The sequence below is a fragment of the Thamnophis sirtalis genome, unplaced genomic scaffold, assembly GCF_051295495.1.
Source record: "Thamnophis sirtalis isolate CommonGarterSnake01/CBP01778 unplaced genomic scaffold, rThaSir2_p1.2 scaffold_4, whole genome shotgun sequence".
Taxonomy (NCBI): Eukaryota; Metazoa; Chordata; class Lepidosauria; order Squamata; family Natricidae; genus Thamnophis; species Thamnophis sirtalis.
The window spans coordinates 18,351,894-18,376,637 of record NW_028261384.1 but is presented as its reverse complement, the minus strand read 5'-3'; the positions used below and the strand labels follow the sequence as shown (position 1 = coordinate 18,376,637).

At 39.8% G+C, this 24,744-nt stretch overlaps 1 protein-coding gene across 1 annotated transcript in view; it reads left to right on the top strand.

Annotated features, from left to right (window-relative positions):
• The window catches only part of CCNY (cyclin Y), a 121,056-nt gene that overhangs the window by 56,529 nt on the left and 39,783 nt on the right, over window positions 1-24,744 (top strand). The window contains exon 2 of the mRNA XM_014060170.2: window positions 18,737-18,811. Coding sequence (XP_013915645.1) covers window positions 18,737-18,811 — 75 coding nt within the window. The remainder of the gene's footprint in view (window positions 1-18,736; window positions 18,812-24,744) is intronic.

Genomic DNA, 24,744 nt, shown 5'->3' with positions numbered 1-24,744 from the left:
AGACCCAATTGAATTTGAAAAATTAGTAGAGTTGGACCCAGTTATTAGAATTTGTATGAAAATTGTAATTATTCAAAAACGTTTTACAACAGAGGCATAAACAGATTTTTTGCAGCACATAACTCTTGTCAATTGCCACTCTCTAAAGTTGGTTTCACTAGTTCTGTCACCATGTATAATTGTAAAAAAAAAAAAACCCAAAATATTCCAATTCTTGGAATTTTAGCATAATGCATGTTTCTAGAATATAATTTGTGGACTTATTTCCAGGAAGAATAATTAAGGTTTGAAGTGACAAATTCTTAAGAATTTTGATAATGCAGCAGCTTCACTAAATTTGTGCCCCCTCTTTTTTGGGGTGGGTGGGTGGGGGGTTAATGTTATTCTATTTTAAACTTGGTAGAATAATACCAGTGCTATTTATCATCTGAGCTTCAGTTTGGAAGGAGCAAAACACTGTACATTCTTTATTTAGTATTTCTTAAGCATAGAGTATAGACAGAAGGAGTGAATTTGTTACATAACAGCAGAAAAATTACAGACTAAAATTAGTTCTTACAATGATTGCCCACCCCCCACCCCCCGGTGATTTATTTTAGGAGCTCAAGGCAGTCTTATGTGTTACCAGACAGCGTCATTACAGCAACAGTTGTTTGACTAATTTTGCATCACCCTTAGATGTCAGCTTGGTGTAGCATAGGGAGGGTATTTGAAGGACCTATTTTCTCAGGCTGTATCCTCTTCCCATTTCACCTGTTCTGGAAGGAGATGAACTCTACGTGTCCTGTCTATTAGAGGGTGCCATCTGCTGGAACCTGGGAATAGAGTCTTATTTTTTTGCCCTTGGCAGTATCTTTCCCACAGAGATTAGATTGACCCTGACTGTGTTGGCTTTTCATAAATCAGTGAGTATGGGGAGTAGAATAGAATAGAATAACAGAGTTGGAAGGGACCTTGGAGGTCTTCTAGTCCAACCCCCTACCCAGGCAGGAAACCCTACATCACTTCAGACAAATGGTTATCCAACATCTTCTTAAAAACCTCCAGTGTTGGAGCATTCACAACTTCTGGAAGCAAATTGTTCCACTGATTAATTATTCTAACTGTCAGGAAATTTCTCCTCAGTTCTAAGTTGTTTCTCTCCTTGATTAATTTCCACACATTGCTTCTTGTTCTACTCTCAGGTGCTTTGGAGAACAGCTTGAAACCACTTCTTTGTGGCAGCCCCTGAGATATTGGAACATTGCTATCATGTCTCCCCTAGTCCTTTTCATTATGAATATGAGTATGACAGACCATGCAAGATTGTGTTGACGGCTGTTTGTGGTATTAACTCAGCCCTTGATTATTCATTTTTTTACTGTATATTATGTTGAGTTTTAATTGTTAGTAGCTACTCAAAGTCACTGTGAAGAGAGGGGTGGTCATTTAAATTTAATTAATTAAATAAATGCCATCCCAAGAGGTTTCTTTTCAGATAGGCAGGACTATCTGCATGTACCAGGAAGACCTTGACTGGGGAAGCTTATAAAATATAATAGCAACATCACTTAGACTTATATACTGCTTCACAATGCTTTATAGCCGTCTCTAATCTGTTTATAGAGTCAGCATATTGCTCCCAACAATTTGGCTCCTCATTTTACCAATCTTGGAAGGATGGAAGGCTGAGTCAACTTTTAGTCATTCAGGATCAAACTCCTGGCTGTGGGCAGAATAAGCCTGCAGAACTGCATTCTAACCACATCGCCACTACGACTCTATAATAATTGATTATTTGTTTTCTAATTTCAATAACAACATTTCAAACAGAAACCACTGCAACACCTGAAACAGCATAAAGTATGAACCCTTAATACAACTCCCAGCCAGGCTAAATGAGGAATTTGAACAGTTTCAGAAATAGTTTCAGAGGGCCATGGAAAGCTATCAAAATAGAACACAGATACTCCTAGACTTACCTGTATCTAGGTGAGACCCTGGCTTATTTTCTTTTGACTCCCGAAATAAGCGCTTGGCCTTATTTATGGGGAGGTTTTATTATTTTTGAGGTGCAGGAGGTGGCAAGTGTGGTCACCTCATGGCTGCTGCTGTGTTGCAATATTTTCAGGGGAGAGCTTATTTTAGTACATGTGCTCAAAAGCCCAATTGGGCTTATTATCTGGGGAGGTCTTATTTTCGGGGAAACAGGGTACATTAGTTCATATACTAACCGTTCGAAGTTACAATAGCACTGAAAAAAGTGACATGACCATTTTTCACACTTGTGACATCACTCACACACACACACACACACACACACACACACACACACACACACACACACACAAAACCTGAATATCAGTGAGACAAAGATCTTGGTTAGAACATTTTATGAAAATCCCTGAAAAATATTTATGTAAATAATGTCCTAACCAGATTCATGCCATTTAATAATGGTAGTGGCATATACTGGGAAAGAATTATTTGAAGTATATCATTGTCATTTGGTTGTTTTAGTGTTAATATTTATTTGTTTGGTTGTGAAATAATTTTATTGGAATATTTTTTTTATTCTTCTGAGGGCTTTTTTTGTTTCAGCCCAAACTTTAGTAAAGGGGCATAATAATAGTAGTTCTTGTTATGATAAAATAATGAGATGTGTCAGTTAAAAAAAACAAAAAACTATGTCCCCTTAATTTGTCTCAGCAAATAGTAGCATCTTACAGAACCTGTCTGTTTTCTGCAAGAAAACCAGATTGGATCCTCAATCCTACTGTGAATAGCAGTTAGCAATAGCAGTTAGACTTATATACCTCTTCATAGGGCTTTCAGCCCTCTCTAAGCAGTTTACAGAGTCAGCATATTGCCCCCAACAACAATCTGGGTTCTCATTTTACCCACCTCGGAAGGATGGAAGGCTGAGTCAACCCTGAGCCGGTGAGATTTGAACAGCCGAACTGCAGAACTGCAGTCAGCTGAAGTAGCCTGCAGTGCTGCATTTAACCACTGCGCCACCTCAGAATGGGTGTGATTATTAGTGAATACTAAATAATAAGGTAAAAAGGTTCCCCTCGCACATATGTGCTAGTCATTCCTGACTCTAGGGGGCAGTACTCATCTCCATTTCAAAGCCAAAGAGCCAGCACTGTCCAAAAACGTTTCCGTGGTCATGTGGCCGACATGACTAAACACCAAAGATGCATGGAACGCTCTTACCTTCCCACCAAAGGTGGTTCCATTTTTAAGTGCTTTCAAACTGCTAGGTTGGCAGAAGCTGGGACAAGTAACGGGAACTCACTCTGTTATGCAGCGCTAGGCATTCAAACTGCCGAACTGCTGAACTTTCTTATTGACAAGCTCAGTATCATAGCCATTGAACCATCGTGTCCCTGCTGAGTTATAGACTAGCCTAAAAAATAAAAAAAAATCTCTTGGATGAAAGCAATGGCAAACCATGAAGCAATGGATCATTGTAATCAAAATACATGGACATATGTGTCCATCATGCATTGAAAAAAGCTACTTTGACTTTTTTGGGATAGTCCATTCTTTTGCTTCTTCATCTCCAGATACCGGAGTGATAATTATGTGTCCTCAAATTGATGTTGGCTGTTATCAACCATATAGATGTACCTTCTCCAGGACAATAGTTCTCTAATCAGACCCTCAGATCTTCTAGTGGTGCAGCTCTGCTATCCCCTTTGCAGCTATTGTCCTATTTTTCTCTATTCCATCACTACGCTTTAGAGCAAGTCTTTGTATAATAATGCACCCAAAGTATAATAGTGGGAATTTGATTAATTGATTGAGAATTATAGAATAATTTGGTCTGTGATCATTGTTTGGTTTCTTAGCACTCTGTGGTAGCCCCCACACCAAAATGCAAAGAATACTGTATTACAGATACTAAGTTTCAGGCAAATTGACATATAAAACCTTTCAAAACCCTCTAGCTATTGTACTAATTCGAAGTACTAAAACTATGTAAATTACCAATAAAGTCTACCAGTCTACTGGCACTGATAATGTTACCTAGTTTGGGTAATGAAACATCTGCAAGAAAAGGATCAAGCTCACAGATAGATCCCTTATATGTAAATCATGCCTGGGAATAAATAAGGAAGTTGGCATGATAAGATTGCTGACCGATTGATGTATTCAGTTGCAATTAAACTTCTGGAGTAATCTTAAAAAAAAAAAAAATCCCAGGAAACTAATTTGAAAAATGCTATCAAGTTATACAAGTCCTTTATTTTTTTCAGGTTTTGCTAGTGACAGTTAGTTTATTTGAAAAAGTGCTGTAGAAATGTCTGGCATAACACTAAGATTTGGGATAAGCGATATTAAATTCCATAAGAGTGAGCCCATGACCTAAATCTGCCATTTCCATCAGAGTCCACTGCTTATACCGTAGGTTTTTTTCCCCATGCCTTTTTGAAAGGAGTGTTGAGTTGTCAGATCTTTTTGAAGAAAAAAATAATTCAGGCCAATTAATAGAAATTGACAGGAGTGAGTGCAATTTTTCTTATATTATGAATCTCATTTGAATACATTATCCATGTTATTCCTGTGTTTGTCATCTTCTCGTGTTATCACCATTGGCCAGGCATGAGTGATTTTTTATCACAATGAGATGTCAGTATACCTTATATTTCACAGGGGAAAAAAGCCGCCAATTCTTCATCTCATAAATATACCAAATAGATTTTGACATAGGAAATTGGGAGGGGGGGGGAGTGTCAATATAACAACTGACAAACAATGCTATGAACCCTGTAGTGAAAAGTAATTGCATGATGGTGAAAGATAGTGTGTGATAGTGTTAGACTGTTAACGATCTGTCAGGAAGAGAATTAAGTACTTAATACCAGAACTCTACAATCTACAAAGGAATCTCGGTTGTTTGCAGATATTCCTCTACAAAGGTTAGGAATATTGTATTCTTACGGCCTCTCGGTGCTACTGGAAGACATTTTGCAAATGTCTGTATGAATATAATTTAATTAAGCACATGGTTTGAATGTGCATAACAGTACTTATGTATATAGATTCAAATTTGATATATAGGTTCAAATTGTTGGAAGAAAAATCCATCTGGTTCAGTTCCAAGCTGGGAGAAAGACGCTGGAAACAACATGGAGGCTGGAGGCTGATTGGAAAGAAGGTCCATTTATTAGTAAACAGAACAACCAGGATTTGTGGTTCCGGGTCAGCTGAACAAATGGAGTTTAGAGTGGGTGGGTTTTTATACGTTCTGAAATTCCTATGAGCAGAGGTGGGTTCGTACTGGTTCAGACACCCGAACTGGTTCTATTGTCGGTGGCACCATCTTGTTTTTTGATTCTGTGCATGCAAAAAATTTTGCGCACTGAACCAGCAGTAATAATGCTGGTAGCAACCCACCCCTGCCTATGGGGATGTAGGGGGTCATAGTTGGTTCTACAGGCAAAAGAGGAAATGAGAATCCTAAGTGCTTTTCTAAGCTAATTTTGTCAACCTTTTGTTTGTTGCTTATCTGAGTTTCTGTCTTGACCTAGTTTTTTTGAATGGATTACCAAATCTGCATTTCTAAAAGTTGGCCTCCTCAGTTTCTGCTTGGGGCAGGGAAACTGGGGCTGGTTTCTGCCTCCCTTAAGATTTTTTTCATTTCTTCTTTCAGAATATTTTATTCTGCCTTTTAAAAAATATTTCCCAAAGTATTTCATTTTTTGGGGGCGGGCCTTCCCACAAAATCACATGCCTCGTTAAATACTTTGGATGATTTTATTAAATATTTTAACTGAGCCACTATTTTAAAACAGCCGGCCTTTTCTTTTTTCATCCTCTTTTAGTCCACTTTCCTGTGTGAGATTTGGGTTCACTTTGCATTTCTTAGGTCTGTAATTCTAGTGCATTGGCTTTTGTGTGCATTTTTAACAGGAGATACAATTTGCCCTATGTTGATTATACAACAGCAAACCCTAGTTTTTCAATCTTGACAACTTCAAGGTTTATGGGCTTCAACTCTGAATTAGGGGTTGAAGTCCACACGTCTTAAAAGTTGGCAAGTTTGAAAAACACTGCTCTAGTGTCTGTTAAACACAAGCTCTCTTTGGGCATTAAAGTGGCCAAAGAATGCTGGGACAATAAAGATAAGGAATCGTGCTCCATCCCCTGGTATCACTTATTTATCGCATGCCCATCACATACTGGGAGTCTGAATTACGCCTTCAGAAACCCTGTAACTATTCAGTGCTTTACAGTCAGTTTAATTTAGATCCTTGATCTTGCAGGATTCTGTATTGGGTATGAAATATAGGAGTAGACAAGCTTCTGTCCTGTCTTCTTAATAATGGGAAGCGATTCAGGCAAGTAATAAGACAGGGCTCTGTCTTGTGCTCTGTTTTCGGCTGTCATGGCCTCCTGCAGCACTCTGCTGGTGCAAACAGAGTTCAGGGGGGCTGCACATAGCCCTCCCAGGCTCTGTTTTCACTGGCAGATTGCTAACAAATCTAATTGCTAGCAAAAATGGATCTCCCCTGCCCGGTCCATCACAAGTGCCTCTGAAACGAATGATGTTGAACTGGCCATGCCCACCTGGCCACCCCTACCTACCCACCCGCTAAGGTTAAACACAACCATGATGCAGCCCTCAATAAAATTGAGTTTGACACTGCTGTAATAAGGTGTACAATGAACAGGGTGAGGCAGTGTTCTTATCTCACCGGTCTGCCCTTCTGGGATGGTTTAGACAGGAAGCAGAAAACCCAAACAAGGGACTTGTTGGCTATTTAATAAATGTTCCCATAGGCACTGTATGCTCATAAATGTATGTTCGTCATATTTGTAGAGTATACATTTAGAAGCATACTTCAAAGAAATGTAGGAAAAGGCCTTCTGTGTGTTTGTGAATGAACTATGTGCCTGCAAAATCTGTTTAATGATTCCTAAAGATGTCTACAGGAAGAATACTGAAAAGCCTTTGCTCTCTTTTCTTTCTTGCTGGAGATTATTATTATTATCTGCTCTACATAAAAATACATGTAATAATTTATTTACGTGTGTTTATGAAGAGAAGAGTTCTCTTAAGTAGAAATTCTATGCAATTGTTCAGCTGCTGTAGAAAGTTGATAGTAATGTTTTTTTTAATCACATGACAGCCTAATAAATGTCATGATAACATATTTGGAACAACAGTAAATTACCCATATACTACTAAAACTTTCCATCTATAACTGGGTGAAAAGGTGCATCCCAACAAAAGATGTTTTCAACCAAGGTACTAGGTTAACTAGTCATAGGCTAATTTACGGAATGCATCCAAAACACAGAACCTATAATTCGTGGGTTTGGCAAATTTTATAAAACATGCTATGGCAGAGGTGTCAAACTCACAATGACACATTATCATCATGTGACATATCGCAACTTCCCCCCTTTGTTAAATCAGGGGTTGGCATGGTGAGACACGTGATTAATCCGACCTCCACGCAGCGAGTTTGACACCACTACGCTATGGTTTAAAATTAATAATATAAAATTATCATAAAGCATTTGATGATATGCCTGATATTTGACTGTGCTATCCAGTTAAATATGGGCTACTTTCACGTCAACTCTATAGATCTCTCTGAATTTTTAAGAACTTTTCAAGTACATTAGAAATTCTATGATTGTTGAAGACATTGAGGAATCTGGTAAGGAATTAATCTCTGAAATGATGCTCCAAGGGATCACAGTTTGTCTAGTTCTTTATTAAGAGTTATTTACTAAGCACATTTTTGGGTTCTCCAGAAAAGAACGTAAAATATGCTTCATATGAACAAAAAGTTGGTTTGTACTTGAAATATTGGCTTCAATTTTAATTGTTTTCTGTTTATAGAATTCAAAATGATTTGAACAAAACCCTTGTAGAGTTTTATTAGAGTTTTAGAGTTTTATTAGTATTTGTAGGCCGCCCTTTTCCCTGAGGGGACTCAGGGCGGCTCACATAAAACCGGGGAGGGGGAATACAGACATTAAGATAGAAACATATAATAAAATAGTGGGCAACATACATTCATCATTCGGGAGGGGTAACTATCATTGTCCCCAGGCCTGACGGGCGAGCCAGTTCTTCAAGGCTATGCGGAAGGCTTGGACGGTGGAGAGGGTACGAATCTCCACGGGGAGCTCGTTCCAAAGGGTCGGGGCTACTGTTGAGAAGGCCCTCCTCCTTGTAGTTGCCAGCCGACACTGGCTGGCCGATGGGATGCGGAGGAGGCCTAATCTATGGGATCTTATTGGTCGCAGGGAGGTAATTGGCAGAAGGCGGTCTCTCAAGTATCCAGATCCACTGCCATGTAGGGCTTTATGGGTGACTAATAGCACCTTGAAGCGCATCCGGAGATCGACAGGTAGCCAGCGCAGCTCGCGGAGGATAGGTGTTATGCGGGTGAATCGAGGTGTACCCGCAATCACTCGCGCGGCTGCGTTCTGCACTAGCTGAAGTCGCCGGATGCTCTTCAAGGGCAGCCCCATGTAGAGCACATTGCAGTATTCCAGCCTAGAGGTCACAAGGGCCCGAGTGACTGTTGTGAGAGCCTCCCGATTCAGGTAGGGTCGCAACTGGCGCACCAGGCGAACCTGGGCGAATGCCCCCCTGGTCACAGCCGTTAAGTGGTGGTCAAATGACAGCTGTGGATCCAGGAGGACTCCCAAGTTGCGAACCCTCTCTGAGGGGTATAAAATTTGACCCCCCAGCCTGAGTGGTGGAATATTAGTCAATCTTTGGGAAGGAAAACACAACAGCCACTCGGTCTTTTCTGGGTTGAGCACAAGCTTGTTAACCCTCATCCAGTCCATAACGGCCTCAAGGCCCCGGCTCATCACGTCTACCGCTTCATTGAGTTGGCACAGGGCGGACAGATACAATTGAGTATCGTCCGCATATTGATGGTATCTAATCCCGTGCCTGCGGATGATCTCTCCCAGCGGTTTCATGTAGATGTTGAATAGTAGGGGGGATAAGACCGAGCCCTGAGGCACCCCATAATTTAGGGGCCTAGGGGACGATCTCTGCCCCCCCACTAACACCGACTGCGACCTGTCCGAGAGGTAGGAGGAGAACCACCGTAGCACGGTGCCTCCCACTCCCACCTCCCGCAGTCGTCGCAGAAGGATACCATGGTCGACTGGTAAGGGGCTCGGATGGGCGGGTGGGCTCTCTGGAGCACCGTACCGGAATGGTATCCAGTGGTCCAAGTAGGCTCTGGTACGCCCGTACCAGGGCACACAACCTGCAACCCACCACAGGTGTGTGTGTGTGTGTGTAGGTATTAGTAGCTTAATCTCTTGTTTATATTGTAAACACATATAGCCACTATGTGATACTGATTGCTGTTCCAATAATATTTTAAAAATCACTTTACCTTGGCTTTTCCTTTTTTAATGTCTCTCTGTAATTCTGCCTGTTTAATTTGCCCTTTTAATGTGTGTAAAAAAAATTGAAATGATGAGGGTAATAACTGAGGGCAGCATGATTTATATTCAGTAATTTAATGTCATTTAATTAAGGTTGTGTGTTCTTCAGAAATAACATGATGTGATTTTCACTTCACCTCGTCATCTTTGGACTGTTCAACACCCATAAAGTTAGTTCCTTCATATCTTGAAAAGTTAACTGAATACTAAGCTTTTTTTATTGGGTGGATATTGGGGGAGCTGTAAAATTCCAACTTAATATTTTTACCATGGAAATATTGTTTGTTGTTTTTTTCATTTCCACATGAATGCATGTTTTAAAGAGTATATTCTTGGAAAGTTGGTGTTTCCAGTTCACTTAGGATGGTTGTCATGATGTGCTTGATTCCATGGGAAAATTAATATCCCCTTTCTTTTAGAGCAAAAATATGAGAAAACATATGGTTTTCGTGGCATTTCCCCCCTCAATATCACTTTTACCAAACAATTATTTTAACCACTTCTGTGAGAATCAAAAGTTGTGTTCAAGTAAAAGTTTCACAGTAGAATTTCTGAAATTAGAAATAAAAAGCTTTTCTACATGTAGTCCATGACTTATAACAGTTCATTTAGTGAAAGTTTGAAGTTACAACCAGGGGTAAGATCCTACCGGTTTGACAATTGGTTTGCTGAATGTGCGCTTTGCCTGCACAGTTTACAGAGAAATCACCTTCCGCATTACTGCTGGGGAGGAAAACAGCTGAGGTGCGGCAATCCACTCTGTTGCGCCTGTTAGCTGGGCTTCAGAAAAGAGAATATAGATGAGTATAGCGCAGGAGCGTGCAGGCGGGACCAGTTGAAAGGTGGAGCAAAGTGGTTCACTCCCAACTGATAGTCTGAGCTACCGGTTCACCTGAATGGGTCCAAATCCCACCACTGGTTACAACAGCATTGAAAAATGTCACTTATGACCATTTTTCACACTTGACTGTTGCACCATCTCTGTGGTCACATGATCAAACTTCAGATGCTTGGCAGCTGACTCACATTTATGATGGTTGCAGTGTCCTGGGCTCCTGTGATCCTCTTTTGTGACCTTCTGACAAGTCAATGGAGAAGCCAGATTCATTTAACAATTTAAGTGCAGTAATTCACTTAACAACTGTGGCAAGAAAGGTCATAAAATGGGATAAAATTCACTTAACAAATGTTTTACTTAGCAATATAAATTTTGGGCTCAACTGTGGTCGTAAGTTCCACTTGTATTTCTCTTTTTCTCATTGTTTTTGTTGAAAGTAATTTAAATGATTTATACAACCATGCATACACATGAGCATAAATAAATAAAGTTGGCCCCACAATGGCCATTTCCATCAGATGCATACATTTTGTATTTTTGTAAGAATTATGCTTTATTCAAAAGTCAGAGCAGTGAATGGTATTTTTACATGAATGATAAAACGAATTGTGTAATTACTAAGGGATCAGAGGGAGAATACCTGGGAGTTGTTGATAAATAATAGAAAAATGATCTATTGTTTTTCTTTTTGGTATTGCTCCCAGGGCATTTGATTAGCACTTCTGGGAAACAGGATACTATATTATTCAAAATACAGTTTTGAAAACTACTACTATACTGTAGTGTTCAAAATACAGTTTGGTCTGTTCTGTCGATGAAGGTTAGGAAATCTTTGGGGGGGAAAGCCCAAAATGTTGTCATACAAGGTTAGAAAGGTAACCAATCAAGGGTAAGTAAGGATTTATTTTTTTAAAAAAAAAGATTGGATCTTTTCACTCTTTTTCAGTACCAGTACTGAAGTTGTTTGCTTTCTTAAGTACAGTATCTTTATGCCCTTGTCGCTTTGGTATGGAGAATAACGTTAACCTATTGCTTCCTTTGACAGTTAACATTTTGATGGGAAGCATTAAAAAGAAGACAAGGAAACATGGTCAAATTTTTGTTTCTAAATGAGACAGTTGTCGAGTCAGTTTTGCTTCAGTTTATGACCTTTCTTGCCATAATTGTTATATGAACCACAGCAGTTGTTAAATTGGTAACATAGTTGTCCTAAAGGTGCTATTCAAAAGGCAACTGGACTTTTTGAGTTTTTTGGTTCTTGGTATTTTTCTTGATAACACTTTGCTTCTCATCCAAGAAGCTTCTTCAGTTCTGGCTAAATGGTGGGGAATTCAAAGGAAAAAAACCAAGAAAGTCCAGTTATGTTTTGAACAACATCTTTGGGACAACCATGGCCTGAATGATTGAAAGTGACATTTAGTAACATGGTTCCTAAGTGAATCTGCCCTCTGTAATGACTGCTTGTCAGAAGGTCGCAACCCCCCCCCCCCCAACAAAACGCATCAGCCTGGGAGACAGCAACCATCATAAATATGAAACATCCAAATTTGGGGATGCTACAGCAGTAGAAAGTGTGAGAAACAATCATAAGTCACTTTTTTCAGTGTTGTTGTAACTTTAAACAATCACTAAATGAATGGTTACAAGTTGAGTATACCTATAGAGATGGCCAGCATTTAAATAATTACCCAATTAAATTATTCAGTGGCCAGTTCAAGATCAGAGTGAATTGTTCCAAGCCAGAAGGAAGACTACGAGTAGGAATGGATGAAAGCTGGATCTGATCCATGAAGATCTAACCCAATGAAATTATTATTCTAGAAATTATTATTATTCTAGACCTTGTGAAAGCACCTAATTTCTCTTACACTTTTGTCTATTGTTAAGCTTCTTACGGTATGTTTTTATTTTTCTCCTCCCTTCCTCTTTTTTTAGAAAGAAAGGAAGTTTGTGAGGCAACATTTAGCCAATCAGTGCTGGGAAGAAACAGTACCATATATCCATGGCTTATTTAAGATTATATGATATCACTAGATTTTTAACCTGTTCCATCAGAATTCCATTGTGGATGGATTCATGAAATACTATCTATCTATATAAAAATGGCTGTGTGCGTGTGTATGTTCCAACATAACTGTGGAATGCCTCTAACAATTTCAATCAAACTTGGTTCACAAATTACTTACCCTCTGGAAACAAATACTGTGGGGGTAAGACACTCTTAACACCCCTCGAGGTGTGTGTTCTGTTAAGAGCCTGTTGTGCTTTAAAATGGCTTCTACCGTACTGCCTTAAAATGACATCTACTGTACAGCACTGTTGCCTTGGTAACAACTTCACAGTATTCCACAAGTAGGCTCCCTCTGGTAAGGGGGAAAATCCAACATTAGAAATTGTGGCAATGTTCATGGAAGGAGGCTTGGGATAAATAAATACCTTGGCAACGCCGGTTATCAGCTAGTTTCCTATATAATTAAGCATAGAGTTGGAAGTAACCTTCAAAATCACCTACTCTAAACCCCTGCAGAGTACACAATCCATTTGATCATGTCTGAGAGAAGACCATCTAACTGTTTGAAGATTTTCAACAAAATAGAAGACACCCTTTCATGGGGCAGTGCTATTCTACTGAATTTCTATCAGGTGTAATGGGAAGCCCTATTTAGATCAGTATTGCAATGTTAGGATTAAAGACTATGGAATTCTGTGTAATACAGCTATCTTGCTTCTGCGAAGACTCATGCATTTATGACAGTTAAAGAGCTGTGCCCTTCTCATAGGTGTGATGGGAACAAGAGTGTTTGCATTGTCCTCTCCTCTTGGTTAAAGACACGTGGAATGGATGATAGTGCAGAGAGAGACAAACAGATGTGAGTGTGACAATGACATTAAGGAAGGACAACTTAGGGAAGGAATATTTTATAAAGAGTTCCCAAGTGGAACTCTTGACAGCTCTATTTAGTCAAGAATGTTCTGTAACCAGATACATAATAAAGGTTTAATAGCTACGATTGTTGAAGTACTTTGTTTACTTCTCCTGGGAAATATGGTTTAAGAATAGATTGTTGATTGCCACAAAGGAGACTGAGCAGCAGATTATATATTTATAGCTAATATTGGTTGGGCTGTAGAAATCCAGGATACTGTATTGTATCTGGGGAAAAAATGATGTGGATTCTTTCTAGTGTAAGCCATAATAGGAACATGTTTTTCATGCCATGCATATTAAGCTGAGGCTAAGGATGCAGAGCTGTTTTACCGATAAGATGAACTGTCAAACTACACATAAAAGTATTTATAGTTAGCAGAATTATTATCTGACCTGCACTTTTGGTCTCTAAATCTCCTAGCAAAAAAAGATTCTTGTCTTTCTTAATATATCTCCTTTTGCCCAGAATGACATCACCTTGATCCCTTTAATATTGTCTGTTAAGGCAACTACATCAGTCCAAAGTTGCTGACATGGATAATGCTAAGGCTATAGAAGCAAGAAGTTGAATCAGCACAAGAGCTATGGAATATGGTAGGTGTAGCAAGATTGTGTAGCGTATGGTAGATAAACAAGAACATGATCTCAACTCAGAGATAAGAAAATCACCTGTCATTTCAAATATATACTAGCTGATAACCCGGCATTGCTCGGGTATTTATAGACGTTGAAGGATTTGTCTGACAAAAAGAGGAACCTTTCTTTTCCCTATTCCCATGCCCACCATCTCTGCCCTCTCCCTTCCCCCTCCATGTGCTCCCATACGCTCCTCTTTCCTGCCCTTTCTACGATCCTGGCACTTTGCCCTGAAGCATTTGTCTGACAGGGAGCCATTAAGAGTGGCCTTGCTTCTGCCTACTCCCATGCCCATCATTCCTGTTCTCTACCTTACCCCTCCTTAACAGCGCAGGCTCTCCCTTCCCCCTCCCATGACATCACAAACAATGGCCGCTCTATGATGCCACACTCACTCTCCTTAACGGCTGGAACACACAGACACACAGACCCAACATACCATGGGTGTCTCCCCCCTTCCCCCTCCCCCCCAGTATTTGTTTCCAGAGGGTAAGTCAGCTGTGCACCAAGTTTGGTTGAAATTGCTCAAAGTGCTCCAGAATTAATGCTGGAACATACATACCTACATACATACATATAGCCTTTTATATATATAAATGAAGATGGCGAGTGAGACCTCGCCAAAATGTTGCCAAGACAATCTCAATCTTACACGGGAAAAGATCTGAATACAACAAGACCAGCATACTTACAGCCATAAAAGTCAGTCAGTCAGTCAGTCAGTCAGTCAGTCAGTCAGTCAGTCAGTCAGTCAGTCAGTCAGTCAGTCTGTCTGTCTGTCTGTCTGTCTGTCTGCCTGCCTGCCTGCCTGCCTGCCTGCCTGCCTCCCTGCCTCCCTGCCTGCCTGCCTGCCTGCCTTAAACTTAAAATGTTGGTGTAACTGACTTTTATTTATACCTGAGAGCCTAAGAACTTCCCTGCTACCAAACACTCATCCTGTTCCCAAAATTTAGAATGTAGCATTGGTTATAGGAGCTGAATGCAAGTTTCTGAATACGTATTTTTCTCATTTCTCAAAGCTCTTTCCATTTATTTTGTGAGACAGGTAGACAGGTAGATAGATGGATAGATGGTTTATTTTTTTTAAATGAAACTAATATTAAATTTCTTATTGCATAGCTAGGAAAGCCTAGAGAATTCCTCAGAAGCCACTAGTTGCTAGGATACCTGGCATTCATTGTTTTTGTTAGTTTCCCTATGTATTAATGAGCTAAAAGAATTACTTATTTAGTTTTTTTATTTATTTGTTCCATTTGTATTTTTTCCAACTACTCCAAGTCTCTAAGATTTACAGCAATAAAACCATATAATATAAACATTAAAATACTACTAGTAGAAAGATAAAACACAGAACAACAATTAAAGCAACACAGCAGCACGTAAGCCACTTGATGGGTTGATTCTATTTGGTTTATTTATCTATTTATACTGCTTACTATGATTTATCAGCTTGTCAAGCTGATTCTGATGGCAAACACTGTTAAAGTAATATAAACAATAAAAAAATAGATACACATACATAGCAAGAACAGAAAGGCAGAGAAGAGCAACTGAGGAGAGGTCCATCAGCAATACATTAACAATATGTCAAAGGTTCAACCAACCCCCTGACCCTAATAGCTAGTAGGTCCCTCAAATGCCCTCAGGAGCAATTTCCCATTAAAGTAACTTCTAGAAGGCATTAACAAACGCTGCTTTCAGGAGGCAAAGTATTCTTTCCCCAAATGATTCCTGTACATTGTAATCTCATGAAAATTGGGCATCACAGTTTCTCCTAGAGAGGTTGATTCTGATTGGAGAAGGCAGCCTTATAGATCCTTAGGAGAAAACCATCACTTCATTTGCTCCTGTAAACCTGTTTGCAATCAGGATAATGTGTGCATTGGCAAAATTTCCATCTGCCAATTGCAAAAAGCCACACTGCTTAGATCTCCACATATACTAACCAATAAATGACATCCTACAACATTGGGAAGAACTCGATGAGTACAAAGTTCACTATCAGTTAAAGAACTGGCAGCTGTGACTTCACATTATTGTGAACATATGATAATAAGATCATCATCATAATCATCATCACTACTATTTTAGCCATTGTCTGTCCACTGTAGGATGAATGCCTCTTCCACATGTTTCCAACCAGTATGATCCTGAGCAGAGATGGGTGGTCAATTTTTCTACTATTGGTTCAGGCGCGCTCCTGCAATGATTCTGCACATGCGTTTGGGCGGGTGGGTGGAGCCTCCGACTGCCGCTGCTACTGGTTCGCCCAATCCAGATCAAACTGCCAGCAACCCACCTCTGGTCCTGAGCTTGCTTTTACCAATTGGGCCTGCCATACTTGCTAATTGTTCCCCTCCCTTCCGGTTTTGTTAGCCGCCCTGAGTCCCTCGGGAATAGGGCGGCATACAAATTGAATAAAACCTCAAGAAAACCTCAAACCTGATGTTTTTGATCCATCTTGTTTTAGATCTCTTTTGTGTATGCTTTTTATCAAGTGGGATCCATTTTGTGTCTGCATTGGTCCACTGGCCATTGGTTCTTCTTGCTTTGTGACCAGCCCATTTCCATTGCAATCCCCCCCCCCTCCGCTCTTGATGATATTGTAAAGTTTTGTTTGTTCTCTAATCCACATGCAGGTCTTTCGTTCAAGAAAGAATGTATCTTTCCATGGTTCTTAGTGCCACTCGTATCTTTTGTAATAATAAGATAGGTGGATAAGAATACCTAATCCAGTCCAAGCATCCGGCTGCCTATGCAACCAACAACAACAACAACCACAATAATAATAATAATTTTTCTCTCTTCTCTTATCATATGTGACTCTGTTAGATTGTGTATGTGTAGCTGCTTCTGAGAGCGTGATTATGTATGTATGAATGTCTACAATAGTGTTCCTCAACCACATTAAGATGTGTGGACTTCAACTCCCAGAACTCTCCAGCCAGCAAAATTCTGGGAACAGAAGTCCACACATCTTAATGATAAAGTTGCTATAGGAAAATCTTGTATGCTAGTGGGCAGATCGCTGCTCATATCCAAATAAGGGGGCTAAAAGCTGTGGATGTTCCTTGACATTTGGCAGCAAAGAGTGTTATCAGTGTCATTTTCTAGGGAAGGCAGAGTTGAGATTAAGCGGAGTAAGCAATGCCATCACAATGCTTTCTGCCAGTTGGCAGCAAAACTTAGAATCAAAATTCAGTTTCTCAAGAAAACTTTTCAAATTGAAATGAAGATGAGAGGTGTAGAGGATTTTGTTCCTCTATTTTTCTTCCCCTTCTTGTTTTCTGCCTACTCTTCGCCTCCAACCATAGGATGGGCTAGCTCTGAGAATGGCTATCACAACCTCCTGGCTTCATCCTGTCCTAATTGGATGCTTAAGGAGAAAAGTATCCACAGCTTTTGCTTTCAAATTTCACCAAAACGGTTGGCCCCCTTGTGGCAGATCTTCTCCGTGCACAAGTTGCTTCCTGACTCAAACTGAAGACTTTCAAGAATTCTAGAATTTTGGAAGGGGCAGGAATAAGGAGCACAAAGGGTGGAAAATGAGAGAAAAATAAGGGATAAACAGTTTTTGTCCTGACCTCCTCCTCTTAGTAGCAGCAATGGAACTGTCTTGCATAAAGACCACAGATTTCCTAATTTGAGGGCCCATTTATTTGACTTTTTAAAGCCTTGTATGCCTTGAAAAAGCATTTCTAAGAGTTTGCTAGAGACTATTTTTACACACTACAAGGCAAGTAGAGGAAGATCCTTTTGCAAGTTTATTCCAGTATGTTTGTTTTTTCTTGAAAAAGTTTGGTGTAAAGTATATCCCCGCTCTCCCTTTTTCCTAACAAACATTAAGGTGATCCAACCAGCTATATAATTCATTTGTGGTTTGAATTCAAGGTTTCCTTATCTAGCATTCTTAATTGTGTTATGTTGGCTCCCTTTAAAGATCCTGCCTACCGTTAATTCTATCTCATAAAATTAAATCTGTATAAACTGGCAGAGGGTGATGTCCTTATATATCAATAGTTTCCACATTAGGATAAATCTGTGTAAGCAGAGGCACAGTAATTATTATTACAGGGAATAATTATATCTGAAATAATCTTGCTGTAAATCAGAGGCTCTTAGCTAGGAATCCATTGGGAGATCCAGGGATAGACTTCAAGAGATATATATACTTGGATAGGAAAAATACCTTTTATTTTTCCTATTCTCCAATTGAAATTTGGAACTTAATTAAAATTTCTTGTAATTGATATAAGTGATGAATAAAGAATCACATATACTACTATATTGCATAGCTGGTATTCTTTAATATTTTGATAATTGCATTTCTTCATACTGAGTTAGATTTCTTTTATAATATAATCTATATCTGTGTATTTTATTTTATGCAGTTAGACACGTGTTTTTTCCATGAAGGGGTCTGTAGTTTTTAGCAGGCTCTGAAAGAAGTCAGTGGAACCAATTGGTTAACAATCTCTGTTTTAAAGGGAATAAATTGGAGAACTGAGGGTACAAAGCAGTGGTGGGTTCCGGATCCTATTGCAACGGTATGGTGCAACAGGGCATCCACCACATGAACGCACACAGCGGGCGCATGCATACTTACCGTCTGCGACGCTCCAGCTGCTTGGCGGAGTGTTGTGCAGGCCCCGTATGCTCCGTGCATGTGCGTGGAAGCCCCGAAGAGCTCAAATACAGGTAAGAACAGCGGGTGGGCAGGTGGACCTTCCCACCCCGTGCATACCAGGGCATACCGGTCATAACCCACCACTGTTACAAAGCAATAATTTTGGGTCTAGGAAGGCATTTGTTGCTTTACAATGGATTAGCACCAGTTGTACAATGAAACACTAAATTTACTCCATAAGTCATTCCTAATATTCCATTTCTTCTCACTTTTTTTCCCCAAGATCTAAACATGGAATTCAACCCCTCAGACCATCCACGAGCCAGCACAATATTCCTCAGTAAATCTCAAACTGATGGTAAGTAACCATCTATAAACTACAATTGGATGAAAGCCTAGTACTGAATAATTGAACCATAATGTTCATAGTTTATACTCCTCTGAGCCATTTTAAGAATTATGTAGAAATTAGGAGCCAAGGATACCCACTTTTCTTTAACCAAAAAATCATTTTATCTCTGTATTTTTAGAGGGGACAGTTATACAGCAAAACCACTTGAAATTCCAGTTCTATTCTATTCCTCTTCTGTTTTAGAATGGCTGCCAGGCCTGAAAGCCATCTTGGGCATTGATCTTCAGGCCTGCCACATTTACTCTGTGGGAAACTGGGAGGGAGGATTATATGGAGCTGGGGAATTATATAGCCATAATAACATTCCTTTCTCCGAGAGTTAAGAACATTATGTCCTGCACCTGGAGGGATGTGACTGGGAGGATTGGGGCGATGCTTTGATTGGACCATGTGATGGACAGGTGGGTGCTGGGTAGGTGCTTGGACTTTTCATTTGGGTGGGGAAAACCTGGAAGCTTTCAGATACGGATTTTCCCAGATGTGCCAATACGACATCTCTAATAAAATGGAACTTTGAGGAACTTCAAGCTTCAGAGTCTTCTTTCATTTGGGGTATTACTTGGAACCCTGACAATGGCACTGAAAACCCAAATTTTATGTTTTGTAAATCATGTTGATTGATGAGATGTAACTGAAATTACATTGTAGCTTTTTGATGGCTCATTTCTACTGAGTTTTTTAATATAAACTATCTTGAGTCTTTTTAATCTTTTCACTTCAGTGCTTATATAAGTCTCATTAATGATGATGATGGTTTTTTTAAACCAAGATGCTATTGGCTCATATTATGTTTCCAGCATTAACAAATTGCTCAAGGTCTAAAATAATATCAGTATAATTTCAGAAATTATAATATTCAAGCCTTAGTGGGGAAATACTTCAACATCATTGTTTTCCTTATAAAATGAGGTATTTTTTTAAAATACATGAGCCATAAAATTCTGTGAAGGAAAGAAAGAGTGTTGTAAAGTCATTGACTTACTCCCCAGTGTAAGACTATTGATAGTATTATTGAAATCATTGTTTTATAAATAGGACTGCTATTTGCTGTTTGTGTTTTGTATACAGTGCTTCATTTTCCTTTAATTTCATTGTTGACATGTCAAGCTAATTATTTTAAGCATCTGCTGAAGTAGGGGCTAAATTTTCCAAAGCTTAAGGCACAATGCATTTTAGAAGCCTTTAAATCAACCTAACATCTTTCTCATTTTGACTGAGATATGAATATGTCTACTGTTTTGTATCCATTTATAGTGGGAAAGACTTTGTATGAATTACCATCGTTTAATTGAGTTGGAAAGTGAATATTCTTCACGCAACTGCCGTCATTCAAAAATTTTGACTGCTATATCAGAATGGAGAAAAGGGCTATTGATTAGTATACTTGATGTAATTAAATAGGCAAAGTCCCCAGTTTATCTATTATTGTTTTGTAACTGATTAACACACAGAGCCAGTTGGGTATAGTGGTTAAGGCATAACCCTTTGAATATTAATCCCGTCTTAGGTACAAAGCAAGCTGGATGATCTTTGGCCAATTATTCTTAGAAGACTAATATACTGTTTCATAATGCTTTAAAGCCCTGTGCCTTACAATGGCAAACCACTTATGAAATCTTGCCAATAAAACTGCAGGCAGTTGCTATGAGTCAACAATGGCTTCAAAGCACAAAAACAAACAAAAGTAAAAACTGATTAACCCACAATCACATTCTATTGTGAGTTAAGAGCCATTACATTTCTTAAAATATTATGTTGTTACATACTCAATTCAAATCTGTAATAAATTTCATAAGAACCAAAATCCAAAAATATGAGAGCCTGCTGTACTCAGTGGATTATAAATCATTGTGTATAAATTATCTATGCAATTAAGAGCTTAGCAGTATTTGGTCTGTATATCATTAATCACTTATTTTTTTAAAAAAACATTTCGTATATATTTTTCAGTACCATACTGTGTACTGTTTAAACTATATATATATTTATCTAAAAAGAAATCTTGTTTAGTTAGTTATCTGTGGGGGTGGAATCAGGAGTGGTATTCACTTACTTTCCCTACCAGTTCGCAAATGTGACCGTGCGCCCACCTCCATGCATGCTCACAACCTTCCATGCATGTGCTTTTGGCAAACAAAGGACCTAAATGGGATGCCATAGAACTGGAATGAGCGGGTAGGGCGAACCGGTCCAAGACGGTAGAATACCACCTCTGGGTGGAATCTATGCAAAGTCAAAAGAAGAACATACCTGTGTTGTTAAGAATATCAGATACATGATGAATCTTCTCCTCGTGTTCTCATTGCTCTTTGGCATGGAAGGAAAGTTGTTAGCGACAACGATATTGGCTTCTCTCCCACGTCAAGTAGCAAATACTTGGATATATTTCTGGAGGACTTTTTCAAAACTCCTTGAAAAATGAAATCCTTGGGTGTGCTTCAATCTTATATCACACAGCTATTACTTAAAAACAGTAACAACAAAATCCATAAATGTTGAATGGAGGAATATATTCCATTTTATAAATAGTTTGTCTCTCAACCTATCTCATAAAAGTCACTAATGAGTGAAGACTGAAACTGACTGTTCTTTGGTTTAAAAAAAAGACTAATCAAGGATTTTTTTAAAAAAAAAAACTAGATGCAACACAATTCTTCCATCAAGTCATTGTTAGCTCTTAGCAATCATATGGATACATTTTCTCCATGATAATTCTCCCTGATTTCTGCCCGCATCCCAGATATCCCAGAGAGCGGGTCTAGCACAAACTTGACGTACAACAGGCAATACGCATATATAAGAAGAGGTCAGCCTCCTTTCGCAAGTCCGAATCCTTCTTTATTTCCTTCCAGCCCGCTCAATGGGCAGGAAGGTTTCTTCTTTGACTTTTGGGTGTTGGCTGCGCACCTGCATTAAGCTGGCCTATGAACCTCAGGCCCAGCCAGTTCCTCCTCGCATCACTGCTCATTCCACGAGGAGTGCCGCAACCTCAACCGCATGGGCAACCCAGGCATCCATCGAAGACATATGCAGGGCAGCAATGGACGTCACCATCCCCATTTGTTTGTAACTATAAATTGGACTCTTTTGCAGCAGCAGAGGCCTCCTTTGGAAGGAGGGTCCTGCAGCAGGTCTTAGCGGCTCTGGAACAACGGAATGTTTCTGTTTCCCACCCTGGGACTATATAGCTTGGGTATGTCCCATGCTTGGACACTCCAAGCAGCACCTAGGTGAATGACCATTGGCTTACTTGAATGGTCATTCTCTAGGCTCTGCGGGAGTGTCCAACCCCACCCTTGGGTAATCTGGTGGAGCCGAATCACATCTCCTGAAGACATAGTTCACCTTCTTCGACATCCTTTTGAACTTCACCTCCTCGTTTTTCAAACTGACCTCCAAAGGGAGCAGTAGGCATGGCTACACTAAAGATTTAAACTCAGTCCTTGGGAAGCAAGCTGAAGTTAACCCATGCTTGGACACTCCCGCAGCACCTAGAGAACGACCATTCAGGTAAGCCAATGGTCATTCTCCATGATAATCCTTCCCTAGCATGGTCTTCCAATGCTGTATCCAACTTCATTGAAACAGAGTCTGTCCATCTTGAGTTAGTTGTCCTCTAATTCTCTTTTCTTCTACCCTTACTAACATTGGGGCCTTCTCCAGAGACCTAGGTCTTCTTATAAGGATAATTTGAGCCTGGCCATTTGTGCTTTAATTGTTCTAAATTAATAATGGGTAATCCAGGTTTGGGAAGTGCATGTGCTTCCATCTTTTGTTTTCATTTAATTTCCAAGTACCATAAAATTCTTTCAAGATAATTCAATAGCACAATATTCAGCTTCTTCTTGTTTTGTTTTCTTTTTTTACAAAGGTAGGCATGTTAAAGCTTTCCACAATTTAAAACATCTATTTTTACATATATTCCTTCCTATTTCCTTCAGAAGAGTGAGGATATAAACTTGGAGCCCGGTATTTCCTATTGCAAATATTTTATTCTAAGAACAGACAAGAATTACTCAGAAGTATTTTGGAACACATTTCTGCAGCAAGGATGTTTAATCCTTGTGTTGGTTGAGTGTCTCGCCAAAATAAATTTAGGCTGAGGTCGAAGACTGCTGTCGTTTTTCTTGAGTGCTGCACTCTTTAAAAGGAAAATACAGACACACTTCCAGATTCATTGATCAGCAGAGTTGAACATGATCATTTATTAGTCTGTGCTTTTGCCTTCCCAGGAAATTAATAGTGTTCGCTTTAGAGTGCAACTTGATGTAATCAGGAGAAGAGGATTAACTTACTCTTAGATTGATGCAATATTTTTTTCTCCCACAAATAGCAGTTGCACTTAGACTTATATACCACTTCACAGTGCTTTTACAGCCCCCTCTAAGTGGTTTATAGAGTCAGCCTATTGCTCCCAACAATTTGGGTCCTCATTTTATCCACCTTGGAAGGATGGAAGGCTGAATCAACCTTGGGCCTAGTGAGATTTGAATTGCCAAATTGCAGGCAACCGGTAATCAACAGAAGTAGGCTGCATGTACTGCACTTTAACCACTGCAACACATGGCTCATGGTTGCATGCAACAAATTGCAACCATGTTTTCTTTGAAAAATGTGCAAGAAATATTGATAATCATGTGTTGAGTTGCCCTTTTCTCTTGCAGACTATCATGTCTAACATAGGAATGAATTCTTTGGGTTCTAAGCTTTATTTTCTTACAACTCTAATCTCCGCACCAATGACAATGGCTGAAATTTGGTGGCTTGTGGCTACCTGCCATTCTTAGGTAGGAAGCACTCCCAAATTAAGGATGAATGAGACTTAACTAAATAAAGAAAAGATGTTCAAAACCATCCCCCTTGAAAGAAACCATTTGAAAGAAAAGGAGGAGATCTGAGTCCTGCCTAGATTACCTTGCCTAGCCACTGTGTCCTGGGCTCTCAGAAAAAGCTTATATTCATCTTCTAGCAACAGGCAGGCTTTCTCTTTCCTAAATGTCTGCATATGAAGTGAAGAGCAAGCTGCTCTCTTAAATCTGTACTCAAATAACAACTATTAAGGTGGACTTCATGGGAAATCCAAAGAATAGAAACATTATGTCTATGGCCCCGCCAGAGCCCAGGTCTGAGAAGGAGATGGAGCCAGGGCTGTTGCAGAGGGAGGGTGCAATCCCTCTGGGGCACCGACCGGGGATGAAGTCGAGGAAGTCCCGGGTCCCTTGGGCTTTGGAAGAGTAGGCAGAGTCAGCAGGGTGACCCGACTACTGGGGAGGAGGGTGCCAGTGGTGGGTTGCACATTTCATTAACACCTTTTCACTGGGTGCATGGGCATCTTCCATGCATGTGCCATGCTTATGTGTGTGCCTTCCATGCATACACCCAGACTCAAAAACATATCTAAATAGGACTGCATAGAACTGGGGCATGTAGGTGAGCCCACACGCGATTTCCACTATTAGTTTGGGCAAACTGGTCCTATCCAGCTGAATACTACCTCTGGAGGGCGCCCTTCTTCCTGAGAATCACCTGGAAAGTAACATTTAAGAAGACACAATGGGGAGGAGTTTTTGTCGGGAACTAGTGTATTTTGCAGCAACACCCTCCATGGCACCAAGAAGAAAGTTGCTCCAGAATCTTTGTTGATGTGGAATGAGGTTTGATCCTTTCCTTTGACATTCATCATGAACTTTGTCAAGTTTGAAAGCCTATCTTGCCCCTTGGAGCGGTGCTGCTCCTGTGGATTTTCATTGCTGGGAAGTGTGTGTGGGGGCATGGGTTTGATCCTTGCTCTTGGACTGTAAGGGTAACCTGGGGGCAGAAGTCTTGGAGAACAGACTGGGAATTGTCAGATTGTGGGGATGGTAGGGGATGGTGATTGG